We start from the raw sequence: 15,867 nt of genomic DNA, 5'->3' as shown, positions 1-15,867 counted from the left end.
CCCTTGCTCATAGTTTACTTAGCTGCACGGTGGCCCAGGTCTTACTTCCTGTGACAGTCAAAAAACATTACTGGCTAATTGCTTAATTGATCTCTAAATTGCTCTTCGGAATCAGTGTGTGCGTAGATGATTGTTGGTCCTGTGTGTCACTGTGTTGCCCTGTGCCCTGGGGACCTGACCAGGGTGGACCCTGCCTATCGTCCACTGGAGATCAGCATCCCCACACACCCCACTGCCCCTGCCAGGACAAGCCTGTATAGCAGATGGGTAGACAAAAGAAAGAAAGCCACACACACACACAAAACTGGACATTTAATTTAAATATATTAGTAATGTCAAAATACAGACATTTAGTATTTTTTTTTACTCAGATGTAATGAATGTTTACTTAATTAGGTAAGTTGAGTAGAGATGTTTCAGAAAACGAATTGATTTTGTTGCTCAGTTCTTTTCTGTAATGATCATTATTAGTAAATATTTTCATGTGTCGATCTTTTGATTGCCTTTGTGTTTTGATTGCGTCTGGCACATTATAATGAAATAAAAAAAAAAGACCTGGTCTAACCCCACTACTGTTCCCAGTTCCTTTCTTACACACCTTTTTTATATCTCACTAAATTACAACATCTTTAAACAATTCGTTAATTTATGTAATTCATTTAAAAATGTGAAACCTGTTTATAGAGTCATTACACGCTGACAGATTTATTTCTAACCTTTATTTCTTTAAGTTTTCATTATCAGTGCTTGTTTTTTAGAAAATATGATGATCCATAAAATTAATAAAGAGAAATTGTAATTCAGAAATGTTATATTAAGGTCCGTCATTGGGAAGATCGCTGACTCGGCGATTGTCCAGCAGACAGTTACTGACATCCTCCACAAGGACGATAACCTCCTTCTTAGTGAGAGAGAGGTGAAGGTTATGTACGTACAGTACGCGGAGGGATATCAGCCGGCCCGTTTACTATCTGTGGTACGGCAGCAAGCCCGGCCGGATCTCTTTAATTGTGTTAATAGTCGCTTATTTTCAGAGGTGGGTAGAAACTAGTTACATTTACTCAGTTACCTTTACTTGAGTAACTTTTTGAACAAAATGTACTTCTAGGAGTAGTTTTACTGCACTGTACTTGTTACTTTTACTTGAGTCATATCATTACTCAAGTATCGCTACTCTTACTTGAATAAAATGTCTGGCTTCTCTACCTATTGTGAGTAACTTCATGAATAAAGAACATAGATGTTTTAACCAAAATTGTACCAGAGAGACAAAAACCTAGAGTTTGTGTTAAAGTGAGACTTCTTATTTGTACACAAGCTTTATTATTTTAATGTTATTTTCTGCTGATCTCATTGAGCCATTTGGAGGTCAGATGAACGCACAGTAAACAGTAGATACTGTCATTGGAAGTACTTTGCACTATTCTAACATAGTATATGTACATTAACTGCTGTAAGTATTGCTTTGAAGTTTAATGTTTTAAATAATTATTTAGAAAAGTGTTTCTTCTGCCTGAAATAGTTATTTTTGCTAATTATGTAATTCTTTGTATATTTTTTCAGTTTTGCCTTTAAAATACCAGAATTTGCACATAACCTTATATTTTTGTCTGTACAATCGCATAATTTAAAGAAATTAAATTCATTTGTTATGATTAGTTACTCAGTAATTGAGTAGCCTTCTTACTGAATACTTGTTTGCTCTTACTTGAGTGATTAATGGGCTGACTACTTTTTACTTTTAACGTGAGTAAAACAAAGTTGAAGTAGTGCTACTCTTACTTAAGTACAATGTTTGGCTGCATTACCCACCTCTGCTTATCTTAGAGCCCAAACGTTGACTGCACGTTCAGAAACGAGCCCAAAGAAATCCTGATTAACGGAATTTACAAGAGACTTTAGAAAAAAACAACTGGACATGACAACACTGGCAAAAATAATTTCACACGATGACCGTAGCTATTAGCCTCAGCTAATACATGGAGGACATTTTACACTTATTATACTCCGAAGCTTCCATATTAGCTACCGCAAAGTCGGCTGTAATTCATTTAGCGCACCACTAGATGTTATGGCCTTTAGCCCCCCCAATAGAACCACATGCTCTAAGCAATGCTGCATTTATGCAGTAATTCATGCAAAAGGAAACTCAACCAAGTATTGAGTGCTAAAATGCACACTACATGCTTTTGAGTCAGATGAAATTCCTGTCTTTTGTTGTAATTTATTAGATTGTAAAACATCCATCCATCCACTTTCTTACTTTATCCATCATGGGGTCATGAGGGGTGCTGGTGCCTGGACAGGTCGATTGTAAAACAAATCTTCAAAATATCACTCAGGAAGTGCTGTGACTCTGTTGAATACATTGGTTTTACTTTTTAAACTCAGTTACAAAACAAGCGTACATTTGGATGGCATTCTAATCTACGCCATCGCATGTCTTTGTACTTAAACAAAACTTAACACCAGCCAGTTGACGTCAATTCCAGTTAAAAAAAAAGGGGAGAGGGAAAGGAGGGCCAATTTGCATTAAAAGGAACAAGTCAGTCACCTTTGACTGGAAGCTCGGTGACAGGAAAACAACAAAAAACTCTCTCTGTAATGGGAAAAAAGCTTTGGTTGGCAAACTGGTTGGGGTGTGGGGGACAAAATGGACAGCAAACAATAAACACTGAGCAGGCTGGTCTGACAAGCAGGTTATTGACTGCATGGAGAAAGGGAGGCAGGGCGTAGCTTGTTGGGAGGTTCACCTGGAGCTTAAGCTTCTAAGGTATGACTGTGTTTCCTATTAGGCAGTCTAGATCCACGTGGAAGTGTTTTAATGTGTGATCTAGACACAAAAGAAAAAGTAAAACTAAACAAAACAGGGAAAAGGAGGACAACAACTCTGCAGCCATTGGAATTGGCAGCAAAAAATTGGAAGCTGCAAAATTAATGCTATGTGTTTTACCTGAATGGTGTTGTTCAAAATGGTTTTGCGGATCAATCAGCCTAATGTCATGGTTCCTTGTTTGTTGTACAACACCTAAACAGAAATGTAAAACAGAGACAGCTCAGGTGCCGCACATTACGCCACCAGCGTTTGTTTTTGGTTCACAGTCACCCGGTTAGCTTTCCAGGAATTTCAGAATATTCCCTCTAATTATCCTTCAGGACCACAATGTAACAATTAGGTTGTAGAAACAAATTTCCTCCCTCTTAGCACCTCACAGTGCAACCCTTCAACCCATTATCTGGAAATGAAAAGAATGTGTCCCAGCTGCAAGCCTACCAATTAATGAACTGACAGGCCGGGAAGTCCATGGTAGATCTGGAGGAGCTACACGGCTCAGGTAGGAGAATCTGTTGACCAGACAACTATCTGACGTATACTCCAAGAAAGGCAGCAAGAACAAAACCAATGTTTGAAGGAACAGCATCACAAGTTTGTAGGCGACACAGCAAATGTGTTAAAGAAGGTGCTCTGGTCACATGAGAGCAAAGTTAAACGTCTTGATTTACACGGCTGCAGCTGACTCGAGACTGGAGCAGAGGTTAATGGTCCAGCAGGAAAATGACCGTAGACATACAGCCTGATCTGCAATGTAATGGTTTGGATCAAAGATGTTAACAGAACGGCCTAGTCAAAGCACAAGGCTGGCAGCAACTGCAGCACAAGGTAGTTCTACAAAGCATTGACTCAGATGGGCTGAATACAAATTCATGCCACACTTTTCAGATTTTTGTTTGCAATTAACATTGAACACTGATCCTACAATATTTTAATTTTTACAACTATAGACAGCTTGATGTTGGTCTATTGGAAGAGATCCAGATCAAATAAATGTAGGTCTGTATTTGTAACAGAACAAGATGTGGAAAAGGTTCAGGAGTATGAATAATTTTGCAAGACACTCTACCACAATATGAGCATGTATTGTTCCAAAGTTTAAAAGGACACGTGCACAATGTTTTAAAATAAACAAAGCTGAAACATCAGATTGCTTCTCTGCTGTCTGTAAACAAAAGGTACGAGGAATAAACATAGATAATTGCCGGCATTTGCCGACTAAATAATTGTCCAAATTATTTGTGCCTTCTAAAAGAGCTGTCCAAGTTGACCCAATACCAGAAAAGTTATAAAAATATTCACATGATGTTCCATTCTGCAGCCAAAACAGTAATTTGTGTTTGTTCAATTAAACAATGGCTGTTGCATAGAAAAGTTCTTTTAGTCTGGAGGTTTAAAGGTTCAGTCCTGAGGCGCCCTCTAGAGGGCCAAGGTTAAATTACATCGGTGCTGTCTTCAATTCAATTAAAATTTATTTATATGGCGCCAATTCTCAAGGCACTTTACAAAGTCAAATTCAATCAAAATAACCAGATTGTTTGTAAAATTATTCTGTAAATTAGTTGTTAGTTGACATCTCCCGTAAAAATGTAGAAATAGCCTTAAAATAAATTAATAAATACTTTTGTTAATAACAATATATACACATTACTGATTTTTTTCTGAAAGAAAAAATTATGTATTATTATTATTTTGGCACATGCAAAGATAAAGTAGTGTTTTCAGAGGGGGGTATATTTATTTATTGTGTATAACATAGATCTGAAATCATTAACTTCCTATTACTATAACTGTCTGCTTTGCTCTAACTAAGGGAGCACTAACGGCCAATTCAGCAAGTTTTTTTTTTTTAGTATATATGAAATGATGTATTCCATTTTAATACAAAACAGCAAGAGGCCATTGTTTGCTTTCGCTACTTGTCTTCAACTTTCATGCATCTTGTAAATTATGAGATAGCTGTTTGCATTTTGACCTTGTGAAGGTAAAGGACTCGCTGATATTAGTGAGCTGATATGATTCAAGCAGCAGCCAATAGCAGAACTACAGCAGGCCTCTGAGAGGGAAGTTAATCAGCAACTGATTGGTGGGTCTGTTTGCAGATAACAATAGCGTTGCCACACACCTTCCACCGTCTCACCTTCTCGTGAAGAACGTCCTGGGTCCGGTTTGTCAAACTGTCCGCTTATCCGTCATGAAGAAGCCGGTGCTGCTGCTGCTGCTGGGAGCCATGGTGTCCTGTGTGTGTGTTTCTGTCGCAGCGGACACACAACCTGACCTGAAGGAAGACAACGTGTTTCCAGGGAAGGAAGGAATTTTACAACTAGAGAAAGGAAACTTCAAACGGGCTCTGAGAAGACACAAGCAGCTGTTGGTGCACTTCTGTAAGACGCACACACACACACACACACACACACACACACACACACACACACACACACACACACACACACAGAGAATAACCTCCTGTGATTCGTCTCCCAGATACTCCGCTGACATCAGAAGGTCAACGTGTCGCTGCCGCGTTCGAAGCCGCCGCTGCAGAGCTTCAGGGGTCAGAGGTCACGCTGGCAGTGGTTGATGTGAAGAAGGAAAAGGACTTGGCGAAGACGCTCGGTGTCTCCGGCCAGCCCACAATCAGGCTCTACCTGTCTGGGGACATAAACAACCCGGTTGCCTGCCCTGGTATGTGCAAGCCTGCAACTTTTACACAATAGTTATGTGTGGTTCGTGCAACGCTCAGTAGATATTTTTTTTTAAAGATTTAGCCGAGGAAGATAAAGCGTATTTATTTATTTTAAATTAATTTGATCAGGGACAAGCTGGATGATGTGGATCAAAAATAATATCCTGATATTTTAGGCTGAATGCCAATATGCGATATTTACCTTGATACGTTTTTCTTTTTGTAGAGTAATTATAAAAAGCCGTCTCTGAATCAAAGCTTTATCCCAAATGTCTCAAACGTACATATTTTTTAACAGTTGATAAAAAATATGTGAGACAGCTGAAAAATAACCTACTGGAATACAAGTATAACTATGATGCAACATAGACCATCTCAATATAAACTGTATAATCTCATTTTATATCTCTTTTTTAAAAAATTGTGATATTTTTAAAATCTCTATATATTGCCTGGGCCTAGGGACAAGACATGAAACAATGTTACAATTAAAATGAACCGTTGTTCTGTCCACAGGACCTCTGGGTCAATTCGCAGACACAGTCACTGCTTAGGTTTTTAGAAGTCAACCTTTAAAAATAATAATACAAAGAAACTTAATGAAAACAAGACTGCAATGGAAAAAATAATACATAAAAAGTGCTGAACAGTGTAAGCTCTACAAGATACAGTTATAGCTTTTCTCTAAATTATAAAGGAAATAAGTGTTTTCAAGATAGAGAATTAAATCTGATATACTGGCAATAATATTTTTAGGTAGGACTATATTCTCCATTCCTGTCAGGATCACCTGTAAATCCTTTAATTTAAATATAAAAAAATAAAGGCACTTTGAAGAACGCTACACTAATTCACAAACAGACATTTATCACAAGATTCCTGTTTCTGCACGAATTCGAACCATGAATGAGGAGAACAGTTTAGTTTGAACTGTAAGCCCCTGTAAGAGAATTAAGTTTTTCCCCCATAAGAAACCCTGAAAATGTACCTCATGCTTGTGCACAATCTTTCAGAGGAAACAAGGCTTCATCGAGGGGCTTTTCTTCCTTTTCTTTGACACAAATGGCTACGTCTCGGATAAATTATATTTTCCTATGGGAATGGTCAACGTACCTCGTTGTGCCATTGGAAGAGAAAAGACGTCCCGGGAATGAACAAACTGATTAGCCTTTCTGACATTTTCTTTAAAGCAAAAATGTAGTATCTATCTTAACGTCTACTGGTCTGTGCTCAGGCATGTAGCTCACAATAGTTATATTCAATGTTAAAACTCAGGAATAAAGTAAAACACAGAGGAATCAAAAAACATGAGCACCAGGCAGTCAAGCATCCAGCCAAAAGTTATAACGTCATACTCAGACATTAGGGTCACTTTTGTACCAAAGCTTCTTGAAGAAGCTGCTGAAACTTTTAGGCTTTTAGTAAAGAATCTGAGTTTTTCTTCTCATGGATTGTTATAAAGTTCCTCAGAGCTCAGCTTCCATCTTGATCTGGCTGCAAAGGAGGGCGGGGTCAGCTGCTGACCTCGTTGTGGATCTCAGCCAATTAGAGGCCTCAGAGGAGCTAACTGTGGTTGGGTTCTTCAAGGTAAGCAAACACTTTTTTTTGTATTATTTCATCTAAGTTTTCGAGCTTTTCTCAAAGTCTTAACCTTTCTACATGTGAAGGAGCTGAACCATGAGTACGTTCAGGTGTTTTACGCTGCGGCCATCGACCTTCCTGACATCCGCTTCGCTGTGGTGCAGAGCGACGAAGTCATCAGCAAATACAACGTTCCTCAGGATGTTGTTCTGCTGCTAAGAAAGGTACAGATAGTAAAAAAACACAAAAAATCCTCTGAGTGAGAAAACTACAATAAAACAGTAAAAAAGGTTATTAAAACATTAGATATATGAATTATTAGATTGTTAATTCTTCATTTTAAATTGGTCAGCTGACAAGAGTGATAGAAAATCATTATTTAATTAGTTAAGTTTTAATTAGTTAATTAGTTAATCATTAAGTGGTTAGTTATCTAATTACTTATTTAAGTAATAAGATAATTAGATAACTACTTACTTAGTAGTTATCTAATTACTTATTTAAGTAATTAGATAACTACAACGGATATGAAGAAATAAAATAACAGAGGGATAAAAATTTCTACCATCAACTCTGAAATAAATTGTAGTTTTTTTTTTTGCTTGGAAGAACTTGAATATTCTCTGATGTTGTGAAGTGTTTTCCTCTAAAGCAGGAGTTTCTGAGCTAAAGAATAAAACACAAGGACATTTTTGGTTATTGCTGCATTATAAAGATATAAACAGACAAAACTAAACAAAACCTTGAGGGTAAAATTCTGAAATGAACAGAAAAAAACTCAGATATTTATTAATTCTAACCTTTTTTGCACAAATTAAAAACTTTCCAACATCAGAGAATATTTTACATTATTTATATTCTTCTTAGAAACTCTCATTCTCCTTTTTCTCAGATATTACCCCACATTCTACAAGGTTTATTTTTGTATGTATAACGGTCCTAATATACCATAATAGATAACAGTGAGCAAGCTTGTTATAAAATTACTAGAAAAAAAGCAAAATAAGGCATTTGATGAATGAATTTGATCATGTTGTGATGCTAAATATATTTACAATAGGGAAAAATCTTGTATTTTCATGTTTGTTCTTGTTTTTGGAATCCATCCATTCTGGGTTCTTATCTTTGATCGGGTTTCAGTCTCAGCTCATCCAGACTCACGAAATGAAGCCAGAAACATCCAAGGAGGAGCTGGTCGTGTTTATCTCCGTCTACCAGATGGATCCGGTCACTGAATACAACGGGCAGGTACAAATAAAAGATTTCCAGATACAACACAGTGCAAAGACCTTTAAATCAGCCTTAATTCAAAAAAGAAAAAAAAAATCAGCCTTAAGGCTCTCTAAAGCTTTTTCAGAGTTTCTCTCTTCATTTAAATGGGCAAAGTGAAAAAGTGTAAAGCTTAAAACACAATCCTCAACAGATTAACAGTATCTGACAGTCTTGTCTTCAGGGGATAATATATAAAAAAAAAAAATCTAAAGATCTATTAGGTGTCTCCTTTTGATAAAATCCACTGTAATGCACTTCAGCTTTGCTATCTTTGGTACTTTCTTTGGGTCTAAATAAAGAAATAGAGTCTCTGTGACAAACTGCCTGCAGTCTACAGTTGGCTCTCTGGCATTTATTTTCCACGCCTAAAGGATTAGGACCACCATTAACTGCAGTCACGGCTGTGGACTAAAAATAAGGGGAAAAACTGATCTAAGTCTAAAGAAAATCTTTGAACCATTGAACCTTGATGTAACCTTTCTATGTTCATGAAGCAGAAGAGGGAACAATTTAAGACTTTTGCACACTGAATACGTTCCCTCCACCTGGCGTCTGGACCTGCTGTTGTGTGCATGGATGTTTACTCTCTCTCTCTCTCTCTCTCTCTCTCTCTCTCTCTCTCTCTTTTCCTGCAGACAGCCTCTCAGATCCTAGGTTCCCCGGTGTTAAACCATGCCCTGCTCTTTGTCAACAAAAGCTCTGAGGACTTCAGAGAGATTTTCTCTGCTTTCCACGGCGCTGCAGAGGCCTTCAGGATGAAGGTACACACACACAGACGTCCTCGCCCACTTTTACGCTAGTTTCACCTCAGTCAGTGGCATAACTGTATCATTCTACCCCAAAACCAAAAATAGATGTAAGGAAAATGATCTTACTATATAGAAACTTTCGCTTCAGGACAAGTGAAATCTAATATTAGATTATAATACTATATATAGTTTTTAAAAAGCTATATTATGTAAAACGTGTAAAGAAACAATACTACTTAACTACGGCGATGCAAATACATGTAATTCTGACTCTCACATCTGCTGAACATTTGAGCACTGCCAGGATTAATCTTGTTCTCTTACTGTCTGGTTGTGGGACAAAAGCTAAATGTCCCTCAGAACAGCCGGATTCATACTGAGACTAAATTACTCACTTGTTTGCGCTGGATTTTATTTACAGATATCAGAGTAAAGGATGCTGAATGCAAGCCCTGGCTATTTATTTTGTATAATTTCTTAAAATAAATAAGTTATTCATGACCTTTCCCTCCACCTCATAGTTATACATTACATTGTGTTGGTTTATCTTGTTAAAATCCCAATAAACCAATTGAGGTTTATTGGGATTTTAACGATGTGACTAAATATGGAAAAGTTCAAACTGCAATTGTGTGCACATAAACTGAGTAGTTTCAGTTAAATGAACCCGCTCATCCATTAGTCTTTTTTTTTTAAATCCGTTGTTTTTTAAGGTCTGCATTTAATCTGTTGAAATGTGCTGGACCTTCTTGTAATCTTTCTCTCTCCCTGAAGGTCTTTTGTTCCCTTTTTTTTGGACTTTGGCTGCTTTTTCCTGCACATTCTGCTGATTTTCAGAGGAATGCTTTTTGTGTGCTGCTCTGTTAAAACACACAATGCTAACTTAATAATTGTGTGGCTAATTTCAGATCAAAGGTTTTTTTGTAAAGCCTTCAGAACGTCAGAAATGTCCTGAAAATAAATGATGAAAGAAATGAAGGTTGTTTGGTGGTTGAGTGGAATCCTGCCTGACAATTAACCATGTTAATGAGAAAGTCTGGCTCTAAGCATTTTAAAACATCTGGGGGGCTCTTTAAAACTTGTGTGCAACCCTGTAAATGTTTATTATTAAAGCTGTATTGTCAACCGGATATGAGTATTTAAGGTAACAACCATCTGAAGCTTTTCCACTATCACACCCTTGATCGTCAGTCAGATGGTGGGAACAGAGACGCCTGCTCCAGCTCTCGTCAAAACGATTGTGCCTCACATCTGAAACTAATTATGCAAATACAACGGATATATTTAATGAGCGCATTGTTTGGGATGAGAAAATTAACAGAGGAAGGGCAAGGAGACGCAGGTAGCTCTTATGATCTACAGCAGCAAACTGGAAGGGCAGAGGAGTTTGAAATTATTCTATTTTTAAAGGTTGATTTGCACCGTTTTATTTATATGATCGTTTTAGTCGAACTGTGATTTAGTAACTCTTGTTGCAATTGTATAGTTATTTACTTATTATTAAGGCACTTTCAAAAGTCAAAGTCAATCAGATTATACAGATTGGTCAAAAATGTCCTATATAAGGGAACCAGTTGATTGTTTCAAAGTCCCGACAAGCAGCATTCACTCCTGGGGAACCGTAGAGCCACAGGGAGAGTCGTCTGCATTGTACATGGCTTTGCAGCAATCCCTCATACTGAGCATGCATGAAGCGACAGTGGAAAGGAAAACTCCCCTTTAACGGGAAGGAAAACCTCCAGCAGAACCGGGCTCAGTATGAACGGTCATCTGCCTTGACCGAGTGGGGGTTACAGAAGACAGAGCAGAGACACAACAAGAGAAACAAAAAAGCACAGAAGCACACATTGATCTAGTAATCTGTTCTACATTAGATGGTAGTAGCGGATGATCTGTCTTCCCTGGATGATGTCACAGCTAACAGAACGCCAGACCAGGTGTACCTTCTATAAAGAGAAACATGACAGAGAGAACAAAAACTTAAAAGCTGAAAAGATAAGATGAAGTACAATGCAGCTGATCCTTGCATCCAAGGCAAATTTCTCCAAAGTTAGACCAATAAAGATACTTTGACTTTGAAACCGGCCATTTGATCTCCGAAGCCTTGAAGGTGTGCCTTCATGTCTCTTTGTCCAGATTCTGTTTGTCTTGGTGAACGTGGATGAGCATCGTAACGGCAGGCTCATGGAGTACTTCCGGGTCCGGCACTTTGATGCTCCTCACATCCGACTGGTGAACCTGACGGATCACGTGACCTACGGTTTGCCGTCTGAGACCTTGGATGTGGAGATCATAAAGCAGTTCTGTCAGTCCTACCTCGAAGGCCAGGCTAAGGTAAAACACGCACCGACATGCCGGCAGTCATGCAGTCGCATTGGCTCGATTGTGACACGCTTTGTTTGCTTTTGACAGCCCAAGATGCAGAGTGAGCCCATTCCCGAAGGATGGGACGAGAAGCCCGTTAAGGAGCTGGTGGGAATGAATCTAGAAAAAGTAGCATTCAACCCCAACAAGACCGTTTTTGTCTTGTTTTGTAAGTAAACGTCGTGTCTGTCTTCGTAGAGACCGTTAGCCCTTTTAATTTAACTTAAGAAATATTTTTATTAACATTTTCCAGCTCAGTTTGAATGCAGCGTTACGTGCTTCTACATGAAAAGTTCAGAGATGTCTTTACTGCTAAAATCCAGTAAAGTAAATGTGATTTTAAAAGCGAACATATCAGTGAAATTGTACCACCCGTTTTAAAAATTGTAGATGATATACGTAAGGAGGAGGGTTAGGGATGCTGTGGGCCAGGTTCTGCTCCGAAAGGGATCATGAACTTTTTGAAATACTGGGGCAGTTTATATAAGAATCTGTGGGATGTTTAGTAGTTTTTAAGCACTAATTAATGGATTTATATCTGGGTTTTACAACTATAGACCTTCCACTGTTGCCGTTAATGACTGGACAAAAATGCAAAAGAATTCAGCAAAGTTCTTAAATGTTATGGTATATATATATTTTTAAATATCTCCTAAGCATTTTTATGTAACACCTGCACATTTTTAAAAGTGTGAGGAATATTCTTTTCTGCCAATAGTTTGCAAACGACCTGATTTCTTTTGTTTTACAAAACTTGACGAAAATGCAGTAAGCCTAAAAGAAAAAATATATATATTTAACAAAACAAAACCTAAACAAGCTTCCTGTGGTAGTAATAATATAAATAACTAAAGCTATTGATTCAAAATGTCATGTTTCTTTTGTGGCTCTAAACAAATGTTGTTGAGGTGGAAGGAGGACAGAAATGACTCTCAGGGTCGTAAAGGTTGCTAATGCTGACCTCTTGTTTACTGGATGCCAGACTTTACCACGCAGTAACTAAGAACAATACCATATATTTCTCATATCCTGTCATCAAGGATACATGTGATTGCAGCACACAATTCAAGAATTATTAATGGTAATAAGGTTTAATTTGATTAGCTTTAAAATATACAATTTAGTATGTTTATAAAATGTATCTTTTTTTATGCTGCTCCAGACAAATTCTATTTTGTAGCAGCAGGGGCCAAAATAGAAAGGAAAGGAAAAGCATGCAGACCCCTGATCTGGAGAGATCAGACAGCTAAGGTGCCTTTGTGATAATCAGGTTGTTCCTATGAGATTGTTTTCTCCACAGACCACTGAAACCAAATTAAGAGTTGCATTTTAATAACAAATTTAAACATGATGATATTTTGCTGCAATAAAAAATATGTTTATTTGAAATTTTCTTAACTTTTGTATGTGAGCAGACTGCAAAACAACACACTTCACATAGGCTGCTCAGCAGTGGCGGTTCTAGACCAAATTTACCAGGGGGCCCAAGGTGGGGCTTGTGTATTTTTCATAGCGGGACATAAAAGAATGAAACAATAAAACAGGGCAATATTTAATCATTTAATAATATTAAGTGAGCCACTTGTGATTTTGTAATTGCAGGTTCCAGACCCTGATCTAGCAGAGGAAAACAGTGATCACATCTCAATATAGCTGAAGCTAAATGTGAAATATTTAGCTAATATAATCTTGTTAGAGTGAAACTATGAAGGGGGAAAAAATCAGTTATGGTTTCTTCACCAGTGCATATAATCGTCAGAAGTGTATTTATTGTTATGTCTTTGGTGCAGGGGCCAGGGCCAGTTCTACATGGGCACTGGCCCCTGTTGGCCCCCGTCTAGAACCGCCCCTGCTGCTCAGGAGAAGCTGCTTTACGTTTTATGTGATTTCTCAGCTATGGTTGTTTTTCTCTGCTACTTACTCAATTCTGAGGGCTGCACAGTGGCAACGTCGGTAGCACTGTTTCCTTGCAGCAAGAAGGTCCTGGATTCGGACCCCAGCCTGGGGTGTTTCTACATGGAGTTTGGATGTTCTCCCTAAAAATGGGTGGGATCTCGCTAGGTACTCCGGCTTCTTCCCACAGTCAGCTAAAATCGAGATTGTTAGCTCAGTTGGTCTCACTAAATCGCCTCTAGGTGTGAGTATGTGCTTGGTTTGTTTGTCCCGTGTGACTCTCCTGTGATGGACTGGTGATCTCTCCAGGGTGTAACCCGCCTCTTGCCCAATGACTGCTGGAGATAACCAGTCCCCCTGTGACCTTGCATGGATTTTTTTTGTCATAAAAAAAAAGTCATAAAATCTGATGGAAGAGACCAACTTTCTGGAAAACCTAAAATCCCAAGTAACTGGCCCTTTGATGCACTTAATGAAACCTGAAAGTGACAGAGCTGTACTAGTCAGGGCAGGATCTCACTTGACATGATAGAGATTCTGCTTTAACTAATTGGCCCAAAACAAAACTGCACTGGTAAAAGTTTTTGGAGTTAACTCACCATCTGACTGTTGTTGCTTGCTGTGGCTTTTCCTCCCAGATGTTCCGTACAGTGAAAAGTCCCGCGCCGTGTTTCCGCTGTGGGAAGAGCTCGCCCAGGCCTTGAAGGACCGGGAGGATGTGGTGGTCGCTCGGATCGACTCCTCGGCCAATGACATCAACATGTCGATGCAGGGGCCCTACCCATCGCTCTGCCTCTTCCCTGCGCTGTACGCGGAGCGGGTACGCAGCATGCATGGACTTTTTGTAAAAATGGGAATGCTTCTGCCTGTTTAAATAATCTATAATGCGTCTTTCTTTCTTTTTTTTTTGGGACTGCTAGGTGGTGGTTTACACTGGGAAAAGGAAGATAAAAGACTTGGTCAAGTTTGTTGATAAAGAGATGAAAAAGGCCCAAAAAGACAGAGTTAAGGTAAGTTGTGCATCAGTTTTTTAAGTTTGTGGGCGCTGTGATCTTTTTGCGATGAAATCACATTTTTGTGTTTTGTTTTTCCAGGAGGATGAAGACAGGAGGAAGTACATTGAGGCCATGAAAGAGGAGGAGGAGGAAAAAAAACAAAACAAGACCAAAGATGAGCTTTGATACAACAACCCAGACAAAGTGGTGCCTGTCTAAATGTTGTTCGGCTTTATATCTTTTTTTCTTAAACAAGGGTTTAGTTTCTTTGACTGAACTACTTGGCTGAGAAAAAGCATTTCCTTAGCTGTCAAATTTCCTTTGCTTGACCATGAAACATCATGAATAAAATGAAAATAACTGTATTTTTATATTCAGTTTCACCAGCAACATCCAGGCCTTATTACTGCCAGACCTGTATAATTGAGAAATCGATCAATAGAACCCGTCAGACAAGATGAAGTAGGCTTAAGATCTGAAAAACAAACTCAACGGCCCAATTGAAGGACATTCGAGAACAGATGGGTGCCATGGGTGGTACAACACATTTCCTCCACATAGGGATTTTACTCAGGTTCTCTGTGTCTGATATAAAAAAATAGTTTGATGATAAAAACATTTTAGAGTAATAAAAAAGCAACAAAAAACCCAGAATAGATATAAATGGGGAAAGGCTTTTTCTCAGCACCGTAAGATGCCATAAACAGTTTGGCCAAGTTATCAAATCAAACTTCACTTATCTCACGCTGACAGCTATAAGCATTTCTGGCTAGTTTGACAGTCTTTTTTTTTTTTTTTTTACAAAAGCTTCGGTTACTTCCAATATTCCACCAACACATTTTCATCCTTCTGTGCTCTGCAGAAGTGTGCAATCTGAACTATAAAAAGGAATTTTTTTGTCATAGTTTTGTACACAAGAAGACATAAGAACTCAGTATGGAGTCATATTCATTGAACTAGAACATTTTTCAAAAGTAAATCTATCTCACTAACCCAATTCACTATTTAATTACACACAAACAGGTGTTTTAAAACATTTATTACTGTTAACTATGATGGTTTTCTGTTTACAGCTACTGAAAACACAGACTAGAATATTACATCAAACCAATAAAAAAAAACAATTTTTAAATACAGAAATGTTGGTTTAATTAAAGAACATTTAATACCTGCGTAAAGGTTATTTTTGAAAAGGTACTTTTAATCTGAGAAGATAACCTCATCGGGGAAAATATTCTAATTCTCTGAATATTACTGTATGTGGACACTGACATCTTCCCACTATTAAAAAAATCGTTAATCATGGCATGACTATCTACTTTTTTATCAGTAGTGGATTTTGATATGGGCTATGTTCTTAATCTTAATTTAGTTTGAATATATTTTTTTATATAATTATTATTAAAGAGGTTGAAAATGATTGAATGGATGGATGGATTGATGGATGAATTATGAATCGATGATGGATTATGGATGGATGGATGGATGGATGGA

General features: G+C 38.0%; 1 protein-coding gene and 1 long non-coding RNA gene across 2 annotated transcripts; one reads left to right on the top strand and one right to left on the bottom strand.

Annotated features, from left to right (window-relative positions):
- Nucleotides 1–2,305: 2,305 nt before the first annotated feature.
- LOC118563215 lies at nucleotides 2,306–5,385 on the bottom strand. The gene is made up of 4 exons (XR_004931103.1): nucleotides 5,297–5,385; nucleotides 4,974–5,111; nucleotides 2,954–3,028; nucleotides 2,306–2,833 (listed from the first exon to the last, which is right to left on the bottom strand). It is a non-coding gene; the product is annotated as an uncharacterized LOC118563215 (long non-coding RNA).
- Nucleotides 5,006–15,678, top strand: zgc:136472 (uncharacterized protein LOC678514 homolog). Its single transcript, XM_012873858.3, has 11 exons — nucleotides 5,006–5,217; nucleotides 5,318–5,518; nucleotides 6,982–7,106; nucleotides 7,187–7,324; nucleotides 8,241–8,348; nucleotides 9,008–9,133; nucleotides 11,258–11,455; nucleotides 11,534–11,654; nucleotides 14,017–14,198; nucleotides 14,299–14,388; nucleotides 14,473–15,678. The coding sequence occupies exons 1-11, from the start codon at nucleotides 5,028–5,030 to the stop codon at nucleotides 14,557–14,559; spliced, it is 1,566 nt and encodes a 521-aa protein (XP_012729312.2). The 5' UTR covers nucleotides 5,006–5,027; the 3' UTR covers nucleotides 14,560–15,678.
- The last annotated feature ends 189 nt before the right edge of the window (nucleotides 15,679–15,867 follow it).

Source organism: Fundulus heteroclitus, chromosome 5, assembly GCF_011125445.2.
Source record: "Fundulus heteroclitus isolate FHET01 chromosome 5, MU-UCD_Fhet_4.1, whole genome shotgun sequence".
NCBI classification, from domain to species: Eukaryota; Metazoa; Chordata; class Actinopteri; order Cyprinodontiformes; family Fundulidae; genus Fundulus; species Fundulus heteroclitus.
The sequence above is the reverse complement of the archived record's forward strand: the minus strand, read 5'-3'. Positions and strand labels throughout refer to the sequence as shown.